The sequence below is a fragment of the Falco peregrinus genome, chromosome Z (assembly GCF_023634155.1).
Source record: "Falco peregrinus isolate bFalPer1 chromosome Z, bFalPer1.pri, whole genome shotgun sequence".
Lineage (NCBI taxonomy): Eukaryota > Metazoa > Chordata > Aves > Falconiformes > Falconidae > Falco > Falco peregrinus.
The window spans coordinates 658,096-674,275 of NC_073739.1; the positions used below are offsets into that span (position 1 = coordinate 658,096).

Consider the following 16,180-nt stretch of genomic DNA (forward strand, 5'->3'; position numbering starts at 1 on the left):
ACAAGCCCTACTCATCTTAAGGTGGACCTAAATGAGCAGGAAAAAAAATACATGTGCTGTGATGTTCCTGAAAATCTACACAACTCAGGTAGGATTTAAATTTGGGGATGATAGAGGCATATAATCCTTTACAGAAAAGAAAATCACTTTAGACGAAGTGAAATCTCCCTGTCTATGGTGAGCCTGCCACAAACTCTCAGTTTTCCTTCCCTAACTGCTCACATCTGGTGCAGCTCCAGGGCATCTTCAGCAGGAGCAGGATGGACCCAGGCAGAGCCCGATGCACAGCTGCTCTCATCCCACCTGGACAGGACACTCAGAAAGCTCTGGAAGGGAAGGAGGTCTCCAGCGTTGGACTGCTAAGCCACAGGGTCAAACCTCCCGCTGAAACGCTATTATTCCGTCATCCAGCGACACGGGGACTGAATATAATGACAGCAGTTATGGAATGTAAGCTTTATCAGGTAGAAGAGTTATTCAGATAAACCTCTGTACTCAGTGAGAGGGAGGAGAAGGCCTTCTCAGGATCTCTCTCATTCTTTGACCAAATAGAAGAAATAAAGGTAGGAGGAGGAGATATTTAGGAAGAGGTTATAATACTTTTGAATTTCAACAAAACCCAGCATTTAAGGGAAGCAAGCAGGTGTATTTGGAAGACAAACATTTAAGCCATATCTTTAGATAGAAAACGAAGTAGGAACGTACGCTGATGTTACCACAGGTTGCCTGTTATCCTCATCAATTTGTGTTTAATTTGAGGGGAAAAAAACCCAACAGCATAAAAGGTTCATTTCTATGTATAGGACTGAATTTCTGGGACACGTAAAACCATAATAACATCTTAAAAAGTTAAAAAAATATGTTTAATCACAGTTGAATTTTCACCCATGTTTTCTCTTAGTAGATCATATCAAACTCAAAGGCCTTCAAACTCTTTCTGTCTTTCTCTTCAGTCCTTACAGTATAATGGCTGCTGCTACCAAAAAGCCACAGAGAAATTAAAGAAAGGACACAGCAAGTCCTCTGCCTGTATTTAGGAAATATGAGGACAAATCTTCATGTCACCTTCATAACTGAACCTCCTGCTAAACCGAATTAAGTGTCCTACTGCAAAGTCACTACCGTCATCTAGTTTACTTTTTCAAAAATCAGTTCAGCACTGTCTATGTAACTACATGAGAAGTACACACGTTTAAAGACTATCTGGGAAGGGCTTTGTACACAGACACACACACAAAAGCACATAAATACAAGACCTTTTCAAGTGTAGTTTTCTAGTGTCACTTAGTGTCATAAAGCGGTATCATCATTGCAATATATTTCTGCCTGGTTGTAATCACACAGATCTTTAATGTTAAATATAGTTATTAACCTCGACAATTTTGCTTGTTTTGCCAACCTCTTTTATTTTTCTACCAAACTTCCAATTCTATAGCATTCAACACTTTCTTAAGAATATTGAAGAATGCTTTTGTATAAAAGTCTCCTTCAGAGGTGTAACATTCGTGCCAAAGTAGTTCATCCTGCACTGAAACTTGATGTGAAATAATTCATCCAAGAAGCAAAAATTTAAGAATCAGTGGTGTCTAGGTTTGAGGTACACCATACTTAAAAAAGAAAACAAATATCGCTGGTTTGTGAATTCTCTGAGCAATTACAAAAAAACTTCTGTTTTTATATAGATGTATATGTGTGTGTGTGCGTGTATTATGCATGTATTTTGAAGTACTAGCAGAAGCTTTTAATGCGAGAAGCTTTTAAGTTCACAGAGTCACAGGATGGTTTGGGTTCAAAGGGACCTTAAAGACCATTTAGTTCCAGCCCCCCTGGCATGGGCAGGGACCGCCCCCCCCCCCCCCCCCCCCCCCCAGCCCAGGCTGCTCCCAGCCCCGTCCAGCCTGGCCTTGAGCCCCCCCAGGGATGGGGCACCCACAGCTGCTCCGGGCAGCCTGGGCCAACTCACCACCCTCACTATAAAACATTTATTTTTTAGATCTAATCTAAATCTCCCCTCTTTTAGTTTAAAACCATTGACCCTTGTCCTGTCACTACTGTCCCTGGCATATAGCATCTCTCTGTCTAACTTCCACGAGCAGTAATAACAGCTTTGGGCAGACTCTCAAGAGCAAAGCAGTTTCGACTTGTTTCAAAACGCATTCAGACGATTTGAAGAACTATATTAAAGGAAGGAGATCATGCAGAGTGTGTTTCCGTAACAGTAGTGTTTAAACAATAGAAAGTTTTGAGAAAAAAGTCTCAGTCAAATGAAGTCCCATGACCTCACCTCCTACCCAGTGCACTGTAACTGGATGACCTTTAACATGCTTCAGTACCTTACAGGACTTCAATGATTTTCATGTTTCCATACCTGGAACATACAAAGTAACTTCGTGCCAATGTTACTCATTCACTTTTCCAAGGCAACTCTGAACGCTCAGAACACAAGCAGAATGCATGTGTTTTACGGGGCCTCCCCCTCCCCATGAAATAAATAGAAACCCTTCCCCCGCTGTGCTGCTCCCACCCGAACCAAGTGGCCAAACATCTGGTGGGAAATACACTGAACATCCAATCTCCTAGTGAGATGAAAGGCGAGCTTCCATATTGCCACTTGACAGAACCATTTTGGCTAGGAATACAGGTGCCAGCTCACGAACGCCTCTGAAACGTTGTTTTAGTAGGTAGGGTACGGAAATTCTTATTTGCACCAAGTACTTTTTTCTCTCCAGTACTTGTGACACAGAGGCAGCATAACGTAACATGAACGAGGAATTAGGATGACTGGCAACAGGAGCAGCGCCCACCCAACTGAGCTGGTCTAAGCAGAAGCTCGGGTTTGAATGACAGCAGTGAAGATGGAAAACACGAGGGTGGTTCTCGTGGGATTAAGACAAAATATCAGTAGGTTCCAGACATTAAATGCTTCTGTCAATACTTCTAATAGCAGGGTATACCTTCTTCCAACTGTTCTACAAATTCTGTTACACTGTATGTGTGATGGGCCTGTCCGTAGGGATAAGGAAGTAGAGAGACAATTTCATTATTGTCTTTCTTCTTGCATATTCACAAATAATCGAGGACTCTGACAAAAAGCAGGCAGAAACTAAGCTAAGGCACATGAATGTGGTTGTAGACCTGCTTCTTTACGAGCTACTGTCAGATACAACTTTTATTCCCCTATAACCGCGTGAGAAATAAGGTGTACCATTTCCATTTTGTTTTTAAAGGATGTCTGTAACGTAAAAATACCTCTGGAAGGCTACTAGACATTAGTTTAAACTCCTCATATTTTCATTGTGGAATACAAGACCATAGTGGAAAAAACCCATGGATGTGGAACTCTTGGAGCATCAGCGTTATTCTTTACCTCTTGCTGGCATGCTTGTAGCATACCATGTCTCCTAATTTCAACCTCCCTACACCTTCCATTCAATAGAAATGAGGACATTTTTCTCCCCCCTAACTAAACTGGACAAAACTAAACTAAAGACTGAGCGTTCACAATGCTCCAGCTTGTTTTCTTTGAACCGTTCTTCATGAAGACTGTGATACTAACCACGATAGTTTCATATGCTTAGAAAAATACACACTATATAAAATTAGAGAAGCATGAGAAGACTGTGGTGGTTGTAAATTCAATTTTTGACAGATACAAAACCAGTAATGACTGAGCTCTTTGCCACGGGCTATACTCACATCAGCATAATGCCCCTTCATATCACAGCGACTGCAGTGTTTATTCCAATAGGCTCTCTCGAGACATTCCCTGAAAAAGTGGCCAGGCAAACAGCAGTTCAAACAAAAACGTGCTGGGCAACTGTTCTGTAGGTGACCTCTCTCTGCACACAGACAACAAGGGGGAACTTTCTGTGAAGAAACAAAAAAAGAATTATGTTAAGTGAGAATGTTTCAAAAGATGAAGAAAAGGAAAAAAAAAAATAGAAAGAGGAAACAAAGAGACCACCCCAAGTAAGTGTCTACTGCTTCCGAGGTGTTGCGGAGATGTTATGTTTCACCAAGGAATCAAAGTGAAGGGAGACTACAAATAGAGTAAAACTCAAAGCTGTAACTCTCTAGCCTCCCTGTACTTTCTTGATTTGGACTTTGCATCCGAAGCACTTGTTAAATGCCCAGCACCCATGTTATTTGCTCAGTGAATACAGCAAAAATAACCATTAAACCGGAAAGCGTATTTCACTCAGAGTGGAAGTATTGGGCACTCTGTAGGAACACTTGATTTTTTTATTACGTTTCTTAAAAGTCGAAAACAAACCGGATCATAGGAACATGACGCGCAGTTTGTACCACAACACACTGGACTGGTCTGTAAATATAGTTTGTGCCACAGACCATTGCACTGCCAGCAGGTTTGGGGTGCACCAAAGGCCAGCGGGACACAGCCAGACAGTCGAGCCAACAGCTGAAGGGGTATTTGTTCCATACAGTGCTGTGCTCAGCAACAGACTGGGGGAGGGAGGTTTTCTGACGTTGCTGTTGCTCAGGGCCTGGCTGGGCAGCAATCTGCTGCGGTGAATGAGTGCTTTTGCATCACGGGGGGGGGGGGGGGGCGGGGTGTGTCTGCATTTACTATACTGTCTTTCTTTCGACCCTTGAGTTTTTCTTGCTTTTGCCCTCTCCCCCACCTCACAAGTAGTGTGTATGCGAGCAGCCGGCTGGGGGCTTAGCTGCCAGCCAGGGTCAGTCCGCCACAACCACTTGGCTGCATGCCTTGCGACTCACACAAACAAGCACATGCAGCCGCAAATACAAAACGCTGAAGACTATTCTAAGGCCGTACCTGTATCTCTTTAAAGCCAATCTTCCCAGTGAGTGAGTGTATCCTCACTCCAAGGGCTTACGTTTCAACTAGATGGGATGCAGTTGCTCGAAGTCTCAGCGTGGGTACCAGCCGAGGGGACTGAGGTTTTTACAGATTCTGTTGTGGGGACTGGTAAATCCAGACTCTCAAGCAATTGCCCCCACTTCTTCACAGTATAGCGACTGATTTTTAAAACTCTAATCCTCGAACAAACTTTCTGTCTGTAATTTTTTACATTATTCCTATCACAGTTCATTATATAGATATCTGCTTTCATTCATTTAGTAAGGGTGGTTTCTGGATTGTTGAATGTTGAAAATCCATTTGAAAAACAAGGTACATCTTAAAGTGGTTTTACAATAAGAAAAAAAAATGTTTCTATGTCGTACTTGACCCTCTTTTTGCTCAGTTTATACTCACAGATTGTTTCCTTTTATAAAAACAATAAAAGCAATGACCTCCACAAAACAGACAGCTAGTTTTATGTAGTAAACTGATCTTGTGCAAACTATCCTTCAACTTGGAGCAACTTTTCAATGAAATAACAAACCACTGAAGTAATGCTTGTTACGGCAAGAGCGAAAGAGTACTAGAAAACACAGCTGCAACTACAAGCAATTTAGGTGTTGCATTTACCTTTGGAGTAGGACAGTTCTTGGACAAATGACCTGGTCTATCACAATTTCTACAGGTAACATTTTTATTGGCTCTGTAGTACCGCATACTGGTATGCCTCAAACTTCCATAGTTGGAGATCTGTGCCTGGTGAGACAAGAAAAAAGCAGCAAATTTATCATTTCAGATTCTGTAGTTTAGTGTTTGTTGGAAATTTGTGAAGGTCACTGCTGGTAGCGTTCAAGTTAGAAATCTAACTTTTTACCAGTTCAATTTACATGTACAAGTTTGAACTGGATAATTCTGTATAAAGGAACCTGCAGAGTCTTGAAGTATAGTCTTGTTCAATGTTCAAATATGCTTCGGGACATTCTTTTTTGCTGTTTAAAATTGCAGTTGTGAAGTTTTGCGTTCCCTTGATTAGTCAAGAGACTTTTACTCACTACGCTACTTCACGATGAACTGACATTTTTCTCAGAATACAAACATAACTAACATTAATTGCAAATATAAGTTACACATTCCCTTGCACACATTAAAGGAAACTTCTTGGACAAAGTACAATGCTATACAAGTCTAGACCAAATCTGCAAGTTGCAATTGTAAAGAAAGATTTAAAAAGGAAAAAGAGGAAAAAACCAGAAGCTGGAAACAACTCTCTCTCTCTCTCTCCCAGTGACCTCACACTTCCCTTCTGTGCTGGCAAACAGAATTGAAAATCCAACCTCCAACCTCCGCGGCTTAGTAAACATCGTAATTAAAAAAAAAAAACAAAACAACTGAAATAAAATACTGAAGAAGTGAATGGGAGAGGTACAGAAATACCATTTCTCTTAAAGGGAAGAATTTTTTAACGTTAGCCGATTATGTAAGCTTTACTAAACCTTGGAAAGAGAACTCGAAGGAGTTGGATCTTATAGCTGAAGCGTACTCTTCCTGGACACGATGGCATCCTGCACGAGTACTCCGGGCCACAGCCTAAGAGCATCAGCTCCTAAGCCAACTCCGACCTCTGGGAGTGCAGGAAGGCTACCCACACACAGATGGCTTGTAGTGCTCCCGCGGGGATGGGATTTAGCTCCCACAAAACAATTACTAGTCTCTGAAGAGACTGGGAAGGAGCTGAGGAGGCACTCCTGATTCACGGCACCCTCTTCCCACTCCGTTTGTGTGACTGCTCCAGCGTTCCTGCTGGACAGGAGCTCAGGCTTCACCTGCCTTTGACAGGACACCGCTAAGGATTCCACACCAAAACTACAGATGGATATTTCAATCCCATTGCCCTTGCTCTGCTTGTTAAGAAACTTAAAGAATTATGGAACAATTTGGGTTGTCTGTGTTACCTCTAAGTCTTTATTGCAGATGGACCAGTCCACATCAACTCCTTCTGAAAAACAGAAATAAAATTGATCGCACTTAATTTATGTGAATATTTTTCTATAATATATTCAAATTTATCATCACTGCACTTACTGAAACTGGTAATAGACTCTGAATGTACTAAAGCAGAGAAACTAGTTCTGTCTTCAGTGAAGGAAAGCTATCAGCCCACTCGGCATCAAATTTGCTTGACCTTAAAACCAGCAGACGTCCAACTCTTGGGTGGACTTCACCTGACACCACCCTCTTGCGCTGCCCCCCAGGGTATAAATTCAGGCAAGGATTTAATTTCTTCAGAGGCAGGGACTCCAAAGCTTCTGTTTCCAGCCATTTGAATTATCTCTGCCTGCACTCATGGGGATGCCTAGCTGCAATCCAGGGCTTGCCAGAGTGGGAGCACATGGAACAAGAAGTTAATGCGCAGCATAAAATATGCTTTTCCTCTTTGCAAATTAGAAAAATCTGTGTCTTCAGCACTGCTTTCTGACTGCTGCATGCCAAAATGACTTTATGCATAACCACGGCAACTAAAGACTGTAAGCTAAGTAACTCTATTTCAAAACAGAGTTTGGTAATGTGCAATAAATCAGGACGACACACTAAATTATCAACTGTCACACCATAACCTTCTCACAGACAGCCTTTGGACTGGCAGAAGTAAAAAGAAAAAATACAAAAGGAAATAAAAAGCAGCGAGCTAAAAGAACAGGGACGCAGTTACAGCTGTTTAAAAATTCTGCATGTCAACACTGTTTACTTCTCTCGCTGTGCAAAGACAGCTGCATCATCTTTTTCATCATTAAAGGAGGATTCATGTCAACAGAGGTGTTCACCTTACCTATACTTTTGCAGTAACCATTACAACCTGTGCACAAATTAATCCCGTGTGTTTGCAGACTTTTTAATGCAAATTGTTCCATCCTGTTCCCACAATCCAAATCTGAAGCATCTATATATGTGTTATTAACACAAATCACAACAACATCAAGATTTACAAATGGTAGAAAAACCAGTAAAAATGTATCCAACTGATTTTGATTGTTACTATTCATTTCCAATGACTAGAAATTAAAATTATACCCTCTATAATGTCATGTCTAACCCTTCATTTATGGAAAAAGTCAGTAATCTCAGCTGAAGTGTGTAATGCAGTATCTGGGTACAAGGTACGTCACTCAAACATGCAAGGGGTGCTTTAGAGCATAATACCTGCTTGCTGCTGTTCTTCATCCAGAATCTGGGGCCAATACTATCTTCTGTAATCTGAAAGCACTCTGAAATGGTTTTATTTTGCTTTTATTTTATTTTACTGGCTAATGCCAATAACACTTAAAAACCATCACAGAGACATAAATAATGAATTAACTAGCCTATTCGTACATCAATTTGAATGATGTGTCGTACCTAAGTCATGGTACACATAGCAACTGCCACGGCACAAACTCCAGTACAAGCCCCCAACACATCCTTCACTCGAGCATCATTCAGGGTGAGAAGCTATGACCCGAACGAGAAGTGGTACCATGCCCGCAGCCCTGGAGACTGCTTCTCCCGGACTCTCAGGTCCCAGCAAAGAGGACAGAAGAGACAGCACTGCATCAGGTCGCTTCGGTGCAAGTGAGTCGTGGGTATGCCCAAGGGAAAATCAGGCCTTTGGTGTCCGGTCATTGCAAGTAAAGAAACGTGCTGACATATTTGAGAGCATTATTTATTACTTGGAAGCCTGTTAGGGAAAGTCATACATGAAGAAAAAATATCTGTAATTCAAAATTCTGCCTTGCCAATCAGTACTGTGAGCGCCATGTTTCACAGAAATGCACGTACAGAATGGTTGGCAGGTTACAGATCAAAATTACCAGCGAATTAACTCCTGTTAATCATTAGGCATGTCCTTCCTGAGGACAAACCAACTAAGTTTCTCTTCTTCACTGTCAAAATCCCCTGCTTCATAGGGGAAAACCGTGATACAAAGATTCAATTATTCCTAATGCTAGAAACTAAAAATGCTCAAAAATAAATACAAGAGCTTTCATTTCTTTTTTTCTGTATAAAAATACTTTTTTTTTTTTTTTAAGTAATGAATTAATATTACTACAAAATATATCTCCACTAAACTTGTTTGGTGACCTAAAAGTTACGTCTAATTCACAACAGATTGCATCAGGCTCTGGTTTTACTCACAAGAAACTATTCAGACTGAAATACGTAGGAAGGGTTACACTTCTGCACCCAACACGAAATCTTGCTTTAGAGACACATAGAAAAATCTCCACCGATTTTCCTCATTGACCACAGCACTAAATCATGAGACGAAGCACAAAACTCTGCTCAAGTTGACAAATACCTCCCCTTCCCCCCAGTTCACTGTACTTATTCGGATGAATTAACTTGTCCAACAGGCACTTCCAGTCTCTGGGTGGCTTGCGGGTTCCCCTGAGCTGGCTTTCTGGCCACTCCACCTTCCCCCAGCCCTGCAGCTGCCCTTTGCTCGTTCTCCAGCGGCAATACCCATCGGCGTGTTGAGGACCCCATTGTACCGCGCTCTCCCTGGTCTGTAGCACCCATAACGTTTGTTTTCACTCCTTAATACTCAGAGGCATGCAGGCGACAGGCCTGGGACCGCTGACTTCAAGAAACTCTTCTTGCAAGGAGACAGTGGTGGCCCAGCTTGCAGCCCTGGGGTGGGCAGGCAGCCAGCACCCCTCAGCACCTTGAGGTGCGCAAGGACGATGCTCTCCCACCCCAAACCCCCAATCAGTAGCCTCAGACCTCCCCCTGGGACTGAGAGGGTGATTTTGGTCAAAGCACAGGCATGAAACACATATGCTAATTACGGAAAGTTTCCGTATTTAGCAAAGACTGGTACAATTAAATCTGCCACCTGATGTTTTCCAAGGCCAAGCCAGTAACTCATTAAATCGTTTCATCCTTTTTTCAGACGTGCACACACACACACACACACACACACACAGAGGACAGATTTCTGCCTTAAGAATGGGGCTATGAGCACTTTGTTTTTACTCTTAAGAAAGCAGCAGTTTTAAAAGTATTCAGATAATCTCTGTCAAGACTTTCCTCTTTTTTTTTTTCTGTGGAGAAGTTGCACGCTTGAAATTTACATTACTTAAAGGGTCCTGTGAGATTTCACAGTGTATTAATAAAATCCTCCCAGAACATCTTCAGCAAATTTGTGCTTTTATTCTTTCTCATCTTCACTTGTTAAAAGCAATCTCCTTTGTAAGATTACACTAATTCCTATACCTCAACTAAAAAAATACAACTTGTTGTCTAAGTTTCTTGAATTTATACTTTGAAAAAAATGGGTTTTTCAAATTGCAGAACAGGGAAGGAGAGGAGGGGAAGAAGAGGATGCAAAATATCTACAGTTTAGATGTAAATGGAAGCTCTGTGCAAGGTTCTTCCTTTAGCAAGTATTACACTTTGGCTGTCCTGTGCCCCTCTACAACAGGATGAATGATACACAACAGCTTTGCTTTTACTTAAAGAAAAATTTTGAAAGATCATTGAGATTCAGATGTATCCCTCCACCAGCATGAAAATGTAAATTTCCGAGCAGTGCTCATGGCGAAGCCAGATTTAGGACCACTGTTCAATGTGCATTCAAGCCTTCCCTCTTTCATTCCAGAAAGGGAGAAGAGGGGAGGAGGGAGAATGAGGACCAGCAGTCAAACCCTGAAATTACCCGGAGAAACAATCCGTTTCCACAGAACAAAAAACTGACTTAGAATCAACAATAAACTGCTCAGAAGATTTCCTTATATGCCACACCACCAACGATCCCAGCAGCAAGCAGGCTACCCCAGCAAGGCAGAGCACGTCTGGGCGCAGATTTTGACCCCGCCAAAAAGTCACACTTTGCTTATTGGGGCTGGGAGAAAACACGTCCCTGTTTCCCCATGCAAGTTCAGCCTGCCTGCAAGGGTTTATTCCATTACCTCATTTAAAAAACACAGAGAAACGGTAGAGTATGGACATTCAACTTTGAAAATAAACCACTACGTTTTCTTAAAAGGGGAAGGCAAGTCGTGCCACCCCTGCTCCCTTCTAATTGGAAAATACAGGCAGACATGTATTTTATTTAGTTTAGTTTATGATCAATTCAGTGAAACAGGATGCTTCAAGCTGTGACGGTACGATATGTGGCCTGAAGGGCAAACACAATTCAAAGCTGGGCTTTAAAAATTGGATTTTGACTGCTAATTAATATAGCACATTACAGAATAGGGAACCCTAATTACATTCCCCTGTAAGACCTCTGTGGCAAGGACTGTTTCAGACGTATTTCTGAACAATATTTAGCATGTCAGGACACAGCTTCTGCCGCTACTAGAATAACAAATAACATTTTAAAATGATAAGTCTTAAACCCCTAAAAATTATCTAGATCTGTAAGAATTTCACATTGTGACGTTTTGCATATATCTGAAAAAATTCCTGTTTATGTTTGAACCAAAGTGATTCAAGTCTGACTGTAACATAATTTTCTATAAAGAGTTCCCCGTTTTTCTGTGTTCAAGCAGCCCTTCCTCCAAAATACAAGTAATGGAAGTGTGAAGTCGTACCAACCAAGCAGCGTCCCACAAAAGAAGTCGAGATTGCCTCCCTGCATTAGACTTTGCAAAGCACAGGAATCCAGATTTCTATGCACTAGGATGCACTATACATTTTTCTCTTCTGGGAAGATGTATCCCAAGTACCCATATATATATATATATATATGTGTGTGTGTGTGTGTGTATCTATATACATGCACACGCACGTCACCAGAAGTTTTTGAAGTAAACGACATCTCTCTGCGGGCACTGAAGACTAACTGTGAACTGAAAAGGGAGCTAGTCCTCCTTATCCTGCCTGAAGTTTGTGCCCAAGCCACATCTGGAAGCAGCACAGCGCAGGTACAGAGGGCTCCAAAACACATTTGGAGGGAGGGAACCACAGGTCTGAGTGCCTCCTCGTGCAACCTGTGGATCTCAGCACACTGTCCGGAGAGACCAGTCACGCACCTGCATCACAGGTTCCTGATTTGTTGCAGTTCCAGCTCCATCCCCACATGGACAACTCCTTGCAGGGTACCCAGGCTAGAAGATGCACACCAGCCACAGTGGATGGAGCCCTCTCTGCAACACCCAGTTACTCAAATTAACTGCTGTGAAGAGGGAATGGAACCAACTGTAGTATTTTTCTTAAGACACTTCTAGGGATTTCTCAGCTTTGCTTTGATGAGGAAAAAGGTGATTTACTTCTGCCTCTCCCCTTGCTACCTAATATGTATATACGTGTGTGTGTGTGTGTGTGTGTGTGTGTGTATATATATATGTATGTATGTATGTGTGTGCAGTACTATGCACTTCTGCCAGTGAGAAAATACATGCAATACTTAATTTTTAGGAACGTTCATCTGATCCAGCAGGACTTTTTCACAAAATCTGAAAGGTGACAGTGAACAAGCAGCAAAACTCAACCCATTTGAAATGAATTAAAACGTAAGAAGTTGATTGAAGCGAAGGCAGCATCGGCCAAAAGCATACCAGAGTTTAAGAAGAAAAAACCCACACCTCTGAACAGTTCTGCATAAGTGAAAAAAAAAAACAAAAAACAAAAAACAACCCCAAACCCAACCACCAAACCCCAAGACCTATGAAAGCAACTTTAAGCAAATTTAAGCAGCCATTACCCATGGGAGAAGACAACCGTCATTGCCAAAGAAGGAAAGTCTGATGCCTGGGGGCTCCGACGTGGTACTTATAATCCCTAGGCAGCATGTTTGGCTGGGGCCCGCTGCAGGGCCAGAGCCGCAGTTTTCAAGAAGACGCACAGGTCATGAAGTTTAATACAGATGAATTAGGAGTAACCTAACCAGGCAGAGATGTGTGCTTTTGATATTTAAAGGGCCCATGAAAAAATACAAGAATCACCCAGGTGCTAGCACATCCTGCCTCTTTTTGGTGAATGTCAGGCATTCAGTATTGCATTTCAGCTGTGTCTCTCTTTTCTGCATAGCTGAACTGCTAGACAACTTCTCTAACAATAAATCCTGAACCTTCTCCCAAGTGTATGTCCTTTTGCATCTACCTCAACTCCATTTATTCTTATGGGTATGTATGGGCAAGGCGTTTCACGAACTAAGTGGGAATAATGATGTGCAGTGAAAAAGGTGAAAGACAATATGATTCTGTAAATCGTATTCTTGAGGAATATGTATAGCACCAAATTGCTAAAATGCACAGACACAGGTTAAAACAGAAATACATACTCTGTTTTTTCTCTTAGGTAAGTACGCATAATTTTCTGTCTGTTTTCTGTCTCATGCTATAAACACTGCTTCCTTTAGTCTTGACCACTGCTAGTAATGTTAATTCACAAAACTCAGTGGCTCATGATTTTCAAAGCTTAGCGCAACATTTGCAGAACAAAGTAGGTTTTTCTCTCTTTTTGGTGGGTACAAGTATGGGGACCACAGGAACAGTTAAATTCATGGCATGGTTGGTCTACCACACAGTCGGGGGAATTCTTTAAATAGAGCCTGTCACTCTCTTTGCCCATCAATGGGATTTCCTTCTCAAACTGCTGATTCGTTCAGGTACACAACAGAGGAAATTTCAGTTAACCTTTGTTTCACCCCGGGGAAAAATCTGTCTGAAAAGTATAAAATGAATAGATTTAAAAAAAAAAAGAAAAAAAAAAAAGAAGAAGAGGAAAAAAAAAAGAAAGAAAAGCTGCAGGGTCATTATTCCTAGTGTTCACAGCAGTCAAAGTTAAACAGAGAAAAGGAGGCAAACATGAACATTTTATTCCCACCAGAGAATAAGGTGTAACATATGATTTAGAAATTCCGTTGTCTATACTGTGATTTCTAATTTAGAGAAGGAAAGACAGAACACAAATCCTTTGTCCTCACTGGGTGCATCAAGAATTCACTTTTTGACTATTTCCTATATGACTGAAATAGGAATAATTTACTTTGAAGAGAAAGCCTTTTAAACTATTTGATTAAGTTGTCTTAAATACCTTTTGGATTCCAGCAGTCCCTGGTGAAGAGAAAAATAATAAATGCTAACTCAGAATTACCTGTGAAAAAATGCATGAGATAAAATCAAAAGTACAGTCATAAAATAAAGGGAAGCTTCAGGACAGATTACTGCCAAAAATGGCCTTAGACTGTTTTAAGTTAATCACTAAAAAATCACAATTATAATTTCAAAATAGGAATAATAATTTTCTGGTGCGATTCATCTGACAACACGTCCGTACTATTCACTCAGGTATCGAACTGAACGTCACTGCAAACCTCCCCCCAGCCAGTCTGCGAGGGACGACCGCCAGCAGAGCTCGGGCTGGGCGGTCAAGGTCCTGGCGTGGAGGACTAGAGAGGGCTGCATGGGTCTAGCTCCAGGGCAAGTGCTATCCTGAAATTTCTTGGAGGATCAATAGGATGCCAAGAATTGATGCTGGAGTACTGACTCCAACATCACTGAGCCTATTTCTGTATTTAAGTCATCATTACTGCGCAGCAGATTTTGTCAGTGGCAATACAGCACTTCATCGAAGAAGGTCATAAGGGAAGCCAGAGGCTTTGGCAGCTGCATCACCATGCAGAATCTTCACCTCTTAATCAGCCCTTGAAGACTGGTATCTACTGCAGTTATCAGCGTTAACTGTTAGAGCCCAGAAGCCTAACCAGTGCCCACGGATTGCTTTAACGATCTGTACAGATTCCTTCACAGAGTCAGCTAAAATGGTACTCAATTAACGGCTAAGACACGAGCCTGAAAAGTACCGCTGCTCCACCTCTCAAGTGTCAGTTAACAGCAAATCTACAGTTGTACCTTGGGAATCTCTTTTGGCAACATAGTGCGTCTTTCTCCACCAATACAGAATGAAGGAGATACAAATAGAAAAGAGGGAGCAAAGTCCACGGAGCCTTGTTCTACTAAGGCTCGTGGTGCCTGATCTGGCAAAGTCACTGGGCCTAAAAGAAGCTGTGTAAGAGATGGGCTAACAACATTATGCCTCTTCCCACAATGGAGAGGAATCCAGATTTAAAGTTCCTTGGAAATGATTCATTAATTCTTCAACTGAATAACAAACCTGAAACCATTAACCATCAACTGTATCCTAGAAAAAAAGCACGGCTCTCTTGATGCTGCCATTAGGAAATTCCTGAGTTTGAAGAATGCTGATGTAGATAAGCATCTGAAGCCTGTAAAGTTTAATTGGAGCTCTTGCCTCTACTTTTGCCCTGAAATTCAAAAAAGCTTTAAACCAGGAAAAAAGAATAAAAAAAAAATATCACATTTCAACACAAGCTAACTGCCAGTCTTTGGCTATGGGCTCAAATTTCACTTCAACTATCCTTCATGCTGATAACCTGACTCATTGGGCAATGGCAAGCTAAATCCTCCCAGTTCTGATAACCCCTTCCCACCCTCATGGTCAGACCAGGCTCTCCCCACATAGTCATGTGGGAGAAGAACAGCTCTTGGAAGTCGTGAAGAACCACCACTGGGTCTCTGGGATGAGGCAGACCCCAGGTGGTCATACTAGAACAGCTCCAAAGGTTCTCAGTGCTTTCAGATTCCTTTCCTGGGAGCATTCAAACAAACTCCACAGTGACTAACCTGTCTCTAGAGAACAAACTGTAACGGCTAGACATCGTGGCTTGATTCTCATTTGGCACTTCTGTGGTTCTTAGGAGAAGCAATTTATAAATTGTTAACACAACCAGACTTAGACCGTGCCTATAGCTTTTCAAGGTTTTGAAATGTTACACATCATTCGGTAGCTTCACAGATATGGAGGAGGACAACCCTCAACACTTCTAAAGACACAGATGGAAATGGGAATGCCCGAGTACTAAAGTGTAACGGCACCAATGCGGTTAACAGGTTCCAAAGGTAGTACAGAGCTCTAACGTGATGAAGAGCAGGCTAAAATGACACCAGAACAGAACACCAGAGAGGTCTTTACATGGTCTTTACCTCTAGATGAAAGGAATCCCCCAAAGCCTGATCAAAACTAGGATGCAGGCGACTGCGTTACTCTGAGAGCAGAACTGAAGTTTGAGCTAAAGCTACTATGGAGACCTGGAGTGGGTGAAAACCTGTTGGATACATCCCTAGTTCCTCTTTTTGATCCTTGTGAGGATTATAGTAAAGATGGAATAGGAAACACATGCAGGAGGCTCCTGAAAAAATATTCATACTGAAAGAAAAATTCTAACAATTCAGGAACAGAAATCCACACCACTTCATTGATTTCCCATAGACGAAAAAATTCTACCCAAGGAAACCTCCTCATGTGGCACACGTGAGGAATACAAGCAGCACCCTGGGCACTACGGTGCCC

The 16,180-nt window shown here is 41.8% G+C and overlaps 1 protein-coding gene across 4 annotated transcripts in view; it reads right to left on the reverse strand.

Annotated features, from left to right (window-relative positions):
* Positions 1 to 16,180, reverse strand: part of ZCCHC7 (zinc finger CCHC-type containing 7) — a 124,627-nt gene that overhangs the window by 37,248 nt on the left and 71,199 nt on the right. For 3 of the 4 annotated variants that reach the window (XM_055790593.1, XM_055790594.1, XM_055790595.1), the window contains exons 5-7: positions 6,778 to 6,821; positions 5,456 to 5,581; positions 3,697 to 3,867 (exon numbers count right to left, since the gene is read on the reverse strand). In XM_055790593.1, the coding sequence (XP_055646568.1) occupies positions 3,697 to 3,867; positions 5,456 to 5,581; positions 6,778 to 6,821 (341 nt within the window). The remainder of the gene's footprint in view (positions 1 to 3,696; positions 3,868 to 5,455; positions 5,582 to 6,777; positions 6,822 to 16,180) is intronic. The other variant, XM_055790596.1, reaches the window with a different exon arrangement.